Raw genomic sequence first — 11,439 nt, 5'->3', positions numbered from 1 at the left:
TGACATGAAAACACCAGTTTGGGATCAAAGCTATCTATAACAGCGCTTTGCTTTGTGTTTTGGCTGTAAAGCATGCCAGTGGGCGTATTAATTCGAAAGAACAGAGCAATTCAAATGCCCACTCCTCTCTCGGTTCCTTCTCACCTGTCCGACCTCTGCGACTACTCCAGATCCGTCAATGCGGGGACGCTTGCACTCTGCCCCGGCCGATTCCACAAGAGCTGCCGACGTCTGCGCGTCAGATGCTGGGTCTCCTCGCTTCATTCCCCGGACAGCTGCGCCAGAAGCCCCGGTCGAGTTGGGATGCACGCCGGCCATTGTGTCCTGGAGCTCTCGATCCCGGTCCATGATAGCCCGAGATACAGGCAGCATGATTGATGTTACGTCGGTCGACATTAACATTTACAAACGCCTGATGTTCCCTGTCTAGTGCTAGAATTTTCACCTATCCTTTCTACCTTGGCCTCCGTCGAACTCTTTTCTGTGGTCAAAATTATGTTCAAGAAACCGATTGGGGTTTTATATAGTCTGTCCCTATGTATCCACTGTTATGCAACCCCTTGATATTAAAGCTGATCAGATGTGTATAATCTGATCAAGAAATTCGATATAATAGTTTCTTTAAAATTATACATTTGCTGCCCTTAATGCCATTGATACGATGCAGATTACAAATAAATTCTATACAAAATTAGTAGTTAACGTTAATTTTCACCTGTTCATGGCCTAGCCTACTAACGTTAGTCATGTAACGTTACAGCAATATTCAGTCTGCAGAAGGCCTAGGCGATTTCGTTTTATTAACCTATACTTAACTAGACTACTTAATAATGATACTGTGCCTGGAATAATATGCCCATTCACCGTTAACCCCTTATTTGTGCCAGAGACAGAAATATTTTACGAAAACACATCAACATCCTACCTCAAGCGCAGGACTTAAAAAAAAAAAAAAAATCACTAAACATGTCTTCCTGACTGCTATTGCCTTTTTCAGTCTACTCGCCAGACTTTTTCGCATGGAGAGAGGGTTATTGAAAGTTAATCCTGAAGAACCATCTCCCCATGTTAGTCTTCCATTCTGTGTTAGATGAATTCCCAAAACAAAAGACAACGGGGCTGCGGTATTTCCTTTACCGTCTTCCCTATATATTTTTTTCGTCCTTATCCCGGTGTATTCTTGCGGCGTGTACACTACAGAAAGGAAATGCTCTTCCTCCCCTCTGTGCTCTCGTGTAGGTCCCTCCCACGTTCCCCTTGGACGTGCGCCCTCCTATCTTCCGTTCGCTCCCTAAAAAAAAAAACCCACACACACACTAGCATGGCAGCCACAAAAAAACGCAGTGTGCCGCAGTGCTTGCAAACAATTGAAATGGGGGCATGTGAGGGCCATGTTCATTTTCACAGCATTTTGAACCTAGACTTCGTTAACCAGCGGAATATGAATGACGCATGATTCGCGTGCTCCTCCTTTAAAATTGACTAGAGGCCAACTAACCTGTGCTGTAGAATAAAATAAACATTTCGAAGGTGACAACATTACTCAGATAAATGTGCAATTGAAGTTATAACATGATTGCCCTCCTATTATTACACAACAGCCAGTTCAAGGTCTTTGGACCCCTCAACTACAAATCAAGAGCCTCTGGAGGCCTTCTCTATCCTGGTTTAGAGCTTGGCTGACACCCAGTGGTCAAAACTCATCTTCATGGGAATTAATGTATAGACAATATGGAAGAGGTCTGCTAACTTATCTAAATACTAACCTATATTCAAAAGCCATTTTAAACAGTAATCGCATTGAATGCTATAACAATGTATGGAACAACATTGGCTATCCAGAATGTTGATTCATGCCGTTGTCTAGAACCTCCATAGGCGGAGTCAGTGTGAACGTAAACAATTGAGTACAGCACTGAGTCAGCTTCATGCCATCCAAACTAGACTAGACTAGACTGCCTGGGAGCAAGAAACACACACAGTCTCCTTTTAAGGGGTTTTATTAGTGGTGAACAAGCAGCCTTGGGCCTGGAGATGAAAACAGAGAGGGAGAGGAAAGAGAAGTTACAATGAAAATGTATTAGTAAAGTTGAATTTGTTCCACTGACAGAAAATCCTACCAGTTAATCTTCCATGACTATTGCCTTCTGACCATCTTTTCTCTGTGGAACAGAGGCAGGAAATGCATTAGTCCTCTTAATTCAAGTAGCCTTAATTACAAAACCATACTTTTGCTGTGTGGCACCACACGTCTGCCTTTTGTGCCATTTCTGGGAATTAAATTATATATATATATATAAATAAAATAAATCACATGCAGGTTATGGCTGCATCCCAAATGGTACCCTACTCCCTATATAGTGCACTACTTATGACCAGGGCTCTGCAGTATCCATAGCGGCTGAACATTGTGTCCGTGCGGTTCCTTACAGTCACTGGCCAAAGCATCCCTCTACACACAGGCTGCCGTCCAGCGGCGAACACACTTCAGTAGAACACATGAAGTAGATCTGAGGGAAGGAGAGAGCGAGAACAGAGGAAAAGGGAGGGTCAGATGAGAAGCAAGTCAGCGCTGCTTTACTGGCCTCTTTCTTTGCCTTTGGCTAGGTCTCAAGACTCCTGTTGTTCATGACCATTGATAGATTAAAGGGATAGATAGGTGAAATTAATGGTGGGAACCAGTCATGCCCTGCAAGATCACTGAGAATGGAGCAAAGAAGAAAAAAAAACAGGGGAAGATAGCTACTTTAAAAAACAGCCATTGGCTCCAAGTTAAAGGTCTAGTGCAGGGGGAAGCCCTCACCTCTTCATGGTCCTCCAATGCCTGGGTCTGTCCAGAGGTGAGGAACTGGAAGGTGGAGATGGTGAACCTTCGTGTCTGGCCTTGGTGGAAGGGGTGGGGTGGAGGAGATGGGTGAGGCTTCTGAGAGGCCGGGTCCAGATGGTTAGGACATCTACACAGAGGCGAGAATGTGGTTATTCATCGCAACAAGAAAAGCTCTTTCTGACTATACTTCCCTTTTCCTCCATCCCTGTGACGGTCTGCCCAGTGACATATGTGCAGTTTGTAAATGTTAAATATAAAATGGATTACTTTATTTGTACCCCCAACATTTGTGAGCGACAAAAGTATTGGAACAGTGACATTTGTTTTGAAATGAAACGATTCAATGACTGAGGTTTAAGTGAAGACTGTCAGCTTGAATTTTAGGGTATTTTCATCAGTATCGGATGAAACGTGGGGGGGGCAAATTCACTTGTGTATTAAAGTAGTCAACAGTTTAGTATTACATCCCATATTCTTAGCACCCAATGATTACATCAAGCGTGTCACTTCAAACTTGTTGGATGCATTTGGTGTTTGTTTTGGTTGCGTTTCAGATTATTTTGTGCCCAATAGAAATTAATGGTAAATATTGTATCATTTTGAAGTCACTTATTGTTATTATAATGGTAAGAAGTTAGCATGTCTTGGGGGTATGATATTTGTGCGTCTAACTTTATCACTTACGATTCATTCAGGACTATCCATAACCATGGTAGCATCCACATTAATGTAGAAGTGTTTAGAAATATTCTATTCTGTACATTATTTATCATTCATTTCTATTGGGCACAATATAATCTGAACAACCAAAACAAACAGCAAATGCATCCAACAAGTTTAATGTAATCATTGGGTGCTAGAAAATACTTACCAGTTGACTACTTTAATACACATAAGTGAATTTGTCCCAATGCTTTTGGTCCCCTAAAAAATTATTATTATTATTATTTTTTTTAAATGGGGAGATTATGTGCAAGAAGTGCTGTAATTTCTAAACGGTTCACCCGATATGGATGAAAATACCCTCAAATTAAATCTGACAGTCTGCACATTAACCTCATAGTATCATTCCAAATCCAAAGTGCTGGAGTACAGAGCCAAAACAAATACTTTGAGCTCACTGTCATTGAACACAGACATGTTGGAGCCTAGAAGGTCAAAGGTAACCCTGCAGCGTACTCCATTATAGAGGAGTACCCAGACAGTCTGTCCAGATCTGGGGTAGGCCACGCAGTAGTGTACCAGCAGGACCACTTTGTCATCTGGGGGGTTGAGCAGACGCACCTCGAGGTGTAAGGGGTTTACCCAGCAGCATCTGCAGGGGCCGGTGGTACTGGGGGTAGAAGCTACTGTACTGCACGTCTGGAGCGGAAGTGGGGAAAGGGTGTTACTTTAATGTGTTTCATAATAATGTTCATCCTTTCCAGGTGCATGGCAATGTTTCTTGGCATTCAAAGCAAATTGACACTGTTAAATGCTCTAAAAGTGATCTTTGTAAACTTTACATGCAAGACTGACCACTACCACTGGAGTGTGGAGATGGAGAAAACGACAGGAGCAAAATGGGTGAGATGTGTGAGCAACTGAAGCTGCGTACCTGTGGCAATCCTGAGCTGGACCCCAACACGCCCTGGGCCTGAATGGAGGGGCCCAGGGAGGGGGTCTTGACCAGGAAGCCAACACTCACCACAGAGCCAGGAGTGTACTGGCACTCAACCAGCAGCCTAGGAGAAACAGGAAAACAGCAGGTAGGGAGGTCACAACTCAGATTACAGAATTAGTCAGATATTTTATACATTCCTGCACTGAAAAAGATAAACTCCATTCCTATGGAATACAATGCATCACTCAATAAGATAACGCATTGAATTATTGTTGTTCTTGTTTGATCGGAATGTGCTTTTATTTGCCAAGTAACAGTGAAATTAACAGCCTATAAATCCCAGTGGGGGTTTATAACTGACCTGATAGGAGAGTCTCTGGTGATGGTCCCATAGTTGAGGGTGACGGACTGGACCGTGTTGATGATCTCCACCATGTAGATTACCGTTTGGCCTACTTCCTGTTAGAACAATAGGGTCCAGTTCAGTAGGGAGAAAACGTTTTAAAACTGAACTTGTCCAATTACAAACACAGATTGATGTTGTCCACTGCAAAACATTATGATGCTACATGAACCCTACCCAGATGTTGTCAATCACTGCCTGACTTTACCAAGTAGAACTGTTAAAAGAAAACAAGTCACCCATTTTTTTTAATGTTACATCTGAGCCATGTTCCATGGGTCACTTCATGTTTTCATGTGCATCCTTAAATTAGAAACTCAGGCAGAAATACAGCCTCATCATACCCGCTGTATTTCTATATTTTTAAAGTTTTATATCTTGAAAACTTGATTGCTGACATGCAAAACATTTTGGGACTGTATCAACTGTAGACTAATGAAACAAATACCAAAAGATAATTTGACTGAATGTTCTTTTAAGCCCAGCGGCCTCCAGAGCACACAAATTGATTCAGATTCTGACATTTTGGAGAGCAATGTTAATGAAGTACACCCATTCAGTAACCCATGAGGCTTAATGGAGTCCCAACCATTGCTAATCAACTCCGACTTTTAAAAAAATGAACTCAAAAACTGTACAAGAAGATGATTAAGGGCCACTCACGTATCTGTGGGTCCCACAGCCGCCCAGTGGGATCTTGAACAGGGCGTAGTCTGGAGTGACCCTCTGAGGGGAGCAGGTGGGGTTGCCAGCGGCAGTGAGCAAGGCGGGAGACAGAGGAGGGTCCGTGAGGGAGGCGGGTACAGAAAAGACAAAGTGGCGGTCCAATGTGCATTCTGGGAAGGGACATGTATACACTCGGTTAGCTAAAGGTTATATAAAAGGTCATGGATCTAGAGTGGTGTTCCCCAAAGTTTTGACTGACCCTATATCTCAGACAATTAAAATTCATTGCAGGGGTGAATCTTAGTTGTATTTTCTTGATTCCTCGTGTCCTCTCCCTGCATTGGAGAAGGTCAGCAGGGGACAAGAGAATCAAGAAAATACAAATTGGGATTCATTTGGGGTTATACTTACCATCCATGGAGTAGTAGCAGGCAGAGGGCTTGGTGCTGTAGCAGCAGCCCAGAGAGAGACACTCTGCCTGGGATAGAGGGCGGCGGCCGCAGGGGAGGCGCTGGTCACTGGGAAGGTTACACTCTACAGGGGATACACAGGAAATGTCAATGACAGGAGTGACCAGCAATCTGAATGAGCTGGATATAACATCCTACATATCCCTTTATTTCCATTCAGACAACACAGGACAGGTAAGGCTTAATGCTCGCTCACCATTAAAAACAAATGAAGCAATTTAACATTTTCAGCCATCAAAGCATTCATCAGAACGAGGATAACCTGTTATGTTTCTACCTTGATGAGAAACTGGTATGGAAACTGGACAGGACAACTGGGCCTTTCCTTTTTGTCCGTTCAACGTGGAGTAAATCACTGACATGCGGTGCTCTTTACCCTGTGAGGAACAAAGATAGGAGTCAGTTTAGCCTTTTAGACCATAATGAATGAGATTACATGGACAGGGGAGGACCTGATCCTAGATCAGCACATAAAACACACCTGGACAGTCATGTGACATGAGTTGAAGGGGAGGTTCAGGTTGATCATGCCATCCTTTCCTTGCTTGCCACATACCCACAATGCTTTGGGGCATCCTTCAGGCTCATCGCATTCCCTTTGATGTCTGAGAATGATTTGTAGCCATTATTGCACAATCACTAAGACATTTTGAAAATAAAAAGGCCCATATTTGGTCTAACAAAGCCATTATTTACATTTAAGACCAAGCTGCAGTTCTAGTGAAACATACTGCACAAACCAACACATTTTTCCCACACCCCAATAAACTGAAAAAAGCTTAGGCCCTCTCAACCATGTTAGAATTCAACTCATGCAGGGATGATGACAACCATATGCACCTGAAACACACACCATCCCCCAACAGACACACACTTACCCTTGACAACGATTCCAGATATGGGACCTGGCAGGAAGCTCCACCTCATGTGGCGAGCAGAGCAGAAGACGTGTGGCTTGGGGGGAGTGGGAGGCCTGGTGTGGGTCGTCGGTGGGAGGGTGGTGGTAGTGGTGTGGGGTGATGGGGTCACAGTTGACGGGCAATGGAGCTCCAGAGTTCTGTATTTCCCCAGGACTGTGTCCCAAAACTTCAGGGGGATGGAGAGCTGGTGTGGGTTGAGGGCCTGGATGAAAAAAAAAAAAAATAAGAGGGAGGAAACGTTGGGTTTAACAGCCAAAACTCAACAACTTCCACTTCAACGGCCCACATCAAAATAGCAAACTGAGGTCCATTTTCACAGCAAATACCTCAAAATGAAAACAGGGTTATATTCACCAAGCAGCAAATGGAAGAAAACTGACAAACAGGGAGGGACTATGTGAACCTGTCCAATAAGGAACTCATTTTCCGTTGCAAAACGCTTTGCTTCATTTTCTACTCTGTGCAGTAATGAATACGACCCAGAATCAAGTTCTGGGGACTCACCATTGCCTGGCTGTGGCACGCAGGGAGAGGGGAATGGAGGATCACTCCACCACCCTCACTCATCTGCAGGATGTATCTACAAGCCGCCGGGGCACTGGAGATAGACACCCAGCCATTCATTTGATCTGAAAAGAGCAATGCAATTCACATGCAAGTCAGTGAGCATTAATGTAATAAAAAGTGAATCATGGGCCCGTGTGTTCTTCCTGATTGGGTCGTATGGTCAATTTAAAGACCAGCCCACGTCACAATTGGAGAAAAGACAGGGGTCTAAAATCCCTTCCTTTATAGATACACAATGAAGCAATCAATGCAGCAGTTAGTACATCAAATAAGGGAAGGCCAATTGCGTTTCTGGACATCACTAACACCGACCATGTGGCGAGCAAAGGGACATTCTGACCTTTGACCTGGATGGAGTCCAGGAGAGCAGAGGGCAGCGACACCATCATCTGTCCTGCTAGACAGTGGAGGGAGGGCTGAGGGGAGAGCAAGGGCTGAGGGGGAGAGTAGGGGTGAGGGGGACATCCAAGGAGTGAGAGTAGTAGTGGAAGATATGGTCCTGGAGGAGGGTGAGGGGTGGTTGTTGAGGTCTGGGGTGGTTGAGTAGCACCAGGCAGAGCTGTGCCTGTGGAGGGAAGGGCTGGGGTGGTCAGAGGGGAGCTGGGCGTCAGGTAGAGAGGATATGGGTGGTGTGGCTGGTAGTGTGGCACATCCACGGGATATGGGTCATAGCTACAGATGGTATGGGCAGAGGGAGAGCAGGTGACTGGCTGAGGGTAGTGGTGGGGTTGGTAGACCGTGGGCATTGTAGGGTCCTGAGGACCTGAAGGCAGAGTCTGGGGAGGACTAGCCGTCACTGGGCTAGGCACTGGGGTAGGTGAGGGGTAGTAGATGGGTATGAAGGGGTAATGGTGAGGACCAGATGGGGGGTAGTAAGGACCATAGGGGTAAAAGTATGGACCCACAGGCCATTTAGGAGGTTGGGTATAGGGATCAGGATTGGGGCTCCCAGTAGCAGACATGGGCTCTTCAGTAATCAGGGCCTGATTGATGGTCATGTGGACCCCATATGGGTCATTTGGATCTGCAGGTGGTTTTGGAGGTTGGAACACAGGTGATGAAGGTTTGGATCCAGAAGGGGGAGGAGGAGATCCGGTAACAATGGGGTAAGAACGACGTTCAATGGCAGTAGGTGTTATAGGAAGAACAGGTTCAGTATCGAGAGGTGGAGGTTGTTCGGTATAATATGGAGAAGGTTTGGTATAAGCGGCGGAGGAGGTAGCGGGAGGAGAAGGTTTGGTATAAGCGGCGGGAGGAGAAGGTTTGGTATAAGCGGCGGGAGGAGAAGGTTTGGTATAAGCGGCGGGAGGAGAAGGTTTGGTATAAGCGGCGGAGGAGAAGGTTTGGTATAAGCGGCGGGAGGAGAAGGTTTGGTATAAGCGGCGGGAGGCGGTGGTCGGATAGCTGTAAGAGGAGTAGGATAGACAACAGGACGGTGGACACCAGGGGTGATTCCATTATAATAGCCTGAGCATGGGATCGTGGGTAGGGGCGGGGAGAGGTAAAAAGGAGTCACGGTGGTCTCCAGAGCCGTAGGGGTGATTCCCAGGCCCCATGGGGAAGAAGGGCTGCTGGCCTGGGTATCTCCCTGGGAGAAGCTGATGGGAGCCAGGGTATGGATTGTGACCAGGGTGGAGGGGAGGGTGATAACCAGCTCCACCGTAAGGGAAATGGGGAATTTGGTGATACATGCCATGAGGGCGGTAGTGGGGGAACGCAGGAAGTTGGGGCATCTGTTCCTGGGCTGGGGGTTGAGTATAAGGGGTGATGGGAGGAGAGGTAAGGGGAGGGCTGGTGGAGGGAGCAAAAGTCACAGGGACAGGTATCTGCTGCTGCGGGTCACCAGGAGAGAAGGGTTGAGAAAATGGAGGAGAGGGAAAGAAGGGAAATGGAGGAGGGTGGTGTGAGGGGCAGGAGAGGATGAAGTCCTGGCCGTCCAATAGGACCAGTCGATGAACTCCATTCTGGAAGAGGAAACATTTTATTTATATATAAGCTCAATTCAATGCTAGAGTGGACTTGAAGTTAAATTGAATGATTGAGTATCAACTTCCTACAACTTACTCCGACGGTCACACATGGGGCTGTAAAGGGAACATAAAAGATGAGGTCTCCTGAGTGGGACTCCACTTGGTAGGCACACTCTTCAGACACAAACGGCACCCACTCGCCGTTCTCTGTTAGGGACAGAGAGAGAATGAATGAGTCAGTCATAATCCAAATGGGAACATGAGGAGAACAAGCCAACTCACCTATGACCTGTAGTGTGTGTATGACCTCCTCCCCTCCATGCATCTGGATGGCCATGCCAAAGTGGGAGCAGAGTACTGAGGGGACAGAGATTGGGGGGACAGGGCAGATGATCTTCACAGGGCTGCCCCACCACAGCATGGGCAGGACATAACTACCATGCTGATAGAGGGGAGGGAGACAGTGAGTGAAGAAGAGGGGAGAGACAGACAAAGAGCACAGACTGATTAATCTCATGTTCTAGTATGTACAAAAGCAGGGTGGATTGTAGAGTGAATGGACAGGAGGCAGTCTGACTGAAGCTTTCTAAGTGGAACAGAGCATCAAGGCCAGGCACCATAGGCTGAAATTACATTTTTGCAGCTACCTACAGTATTCATTTTGAGTTGTTGATATTTTGGTTCATTAATATTAGCATTTTCAAAAGTAAAATTTTTAAAATTCTCTTTGGTTTATCAAACTACAGTCAACCTTTTAATTCATTTTAAGCACTTAAAATGGACATAGGTCAATCATTTCAAATCTCACTATTTTAAATTACACAATTTAAAAATCCCTTTCATAGAGTGTTACAAACTGGACTATATTTAGTAACTTACTTTGAAGATGGTGATTTGGTCTAAATAGGCATTTGACAGTCTAATTTCAGTGTACTGACTAACTGCCATTTCTCGAAAGTCAGACTACCCACACGCCAACTCACTTTTCTCAGCTTCACCGTCGGGATGGTGCCAGGTTTCCTCCAGACATGACGCTTGGAATTCAGGTAAAATAGTTCAATCTTGGTTTCATCAGACCAGAGAATCTTGCTTCTCATGGTCTGTGAGTCCTTTAGTTGCCTTTTGGCAAACTCCAAGCAGGCTCTAATGTGCCTTTTACTGAGGAGTGGCTTCCACCTGGCCACTCTACCATAAATGCCTGATTGGTGGAGTGCTACAGAGATGGGAGAACCTTCCAGAAGGACAACCATCTTCAGAGGAACTCTGGAGCTCTTTCAGAGAGAATCAGGTTCTTGGTCACCTCCCTGACCAAGGCCCTTCCCCAGATCTGTGCCATGACACAATCCTGTCTCGGAGCTCTACGGACAATTCCTTTAATCTCATAGTTTGGTTTTTACTCTGACATGCACTGTCAACTGTGGGACCTTATATAGACAGATGTGTGCCTTTCCAAATCATGTCCAATCAATAGAATTGATCACAGGTGGACACCAATTAAGTTGTAGAAACATCTCAAGGATGATCAATGGAACCAGGATGCACCTGAGCTCAAATTCAAGTCTCATAGCAACAGGTCTGAACACCAATGTAAATAAGGCATTTTTCATACATTTGCCAAACCTGTTTTTGCTTTGTCATTATGGGGTACTGTGTGTAGATTGATGAGGATTTTCTTTTCTTTTTTTTACATTTAATCAATTTTAGAATAAGGCTGTACATAACAAAATGTGTAAAAAGTCAAGGGGTCTGAATACTTTCCGAATGCACTGTATATTCTCCAGACTTGCCCAGAGACATTAGTGATGTTTATAAAAATAGTAATTCTACATATATTTTCATTGGAAAAATTGACAATCTGCTCTGGACAGAATGTGCATTTTTAGGCTGACTAAGTTGTCCAGAAATGTATTTGCACGATATGCAAATATGTGCATATTTAAGCAACCTGGGGGAAAATATTCTACCTCCTGCATGATGTAGCATCCATCGTATGGTGCCATCATCACCATCTCT

At 45.1% G+C, this 11,439-nt stretch overlaps 2 protein-coding genes and 1 long non-coding RNA gene across 3 annotated transcripts; all 3 read right to left on the bottom strand.

Moving 5' to 3' along the window:
- Window positions 1-1,984: 1,984 nt before the first annotated feature.
- Window positions 1,985-2,923, bottom strand: LOC123736105 (uncharacterized). Its single transcript, XR_006765939.1, has 4 exons — window positions 2,804-2,923; window positions 2,431-2,510; window positions 2,121-2,162; window positions 1,985-2,028 (listed from the first exon to the last, which is right to left on the bottom strand). It is a non-coding gene; the product is annotated as an uncharacterized lncRNA (long non-coding RNA).
- A 22-nt stretch (window positions 2,924-2,945) lies between these two features.
- LOC123736101 (serine/threonine-protein kinase WNK2-like) lies at window positions 2,946-8,454 on the bottom strand. Its single transcript, XM_045713138.1, has 11 exons — window positions 7,797-8,454; window positions 7,394-7,518; window positions 6,892-7,091; window positions 6,451-6,574; window positions 6,247-6,346; window positions 5,911-6,033; window positions 5,497-5,669; window positions 4,792-4,889; window positions 4,425-4,551; window positions 4,070-4,189; window positions 2,946-2,954 (listed from the first exon to the last, which is right to left on the bottom strand). Exons 1-11 carry the CDS (start codon window positions 8,452-8,454, stop codon window positions 2,946-2,948), a joined length of 1,857 nt encoding a protein of 618 aa, XP_045569094.1.
- Window positions 8,455-8,913: 459 nt separating this feature from the next.
- On the bottom strand, window positions 8,914-11,436 carry LOC123736100 (extensin-like). The gene is made up of 4 exons (XM_045713137.1): window positions 11,391-11,436; window positions 9,709-9,868; window positions 9,521-9,633; window positions 8,914-9,420 (listed from the first exon to the last, which is right to left on the bottom strand). The coding sequence occupies exons 1-4, from the start codon at window positions 11,433-11,435 to the stop codon at window positions 8,914-8,916; spliced, it is 825 nt and encodes a 274-aa protein (XP_045569093.1). The 5' UTR covers window position 11,436.
- Between the last annotated feature and the right edge of the window lie 3 nt (window positions 11,437-11,439).

The sequence above is a fragment of the Salmo salar genome, unplaced genomic scaffold, assembly GCF_905237065.1.
Source record: "Salmo salar unplaced genomic scaffold, Ssal_v3.1, whole genome shotgun sequence".
Classification (NCBI taxonomy): Eukaryota; Metazoa; Chordata; class Actinopteri; order Salmoniformes; family Salmonidae; genus Salmo; species Salmo salar.
Note: the sequence above shows the minus strand (reverse complement) of the source record. Positions and strands in the feature narration are given on the sequence as shown.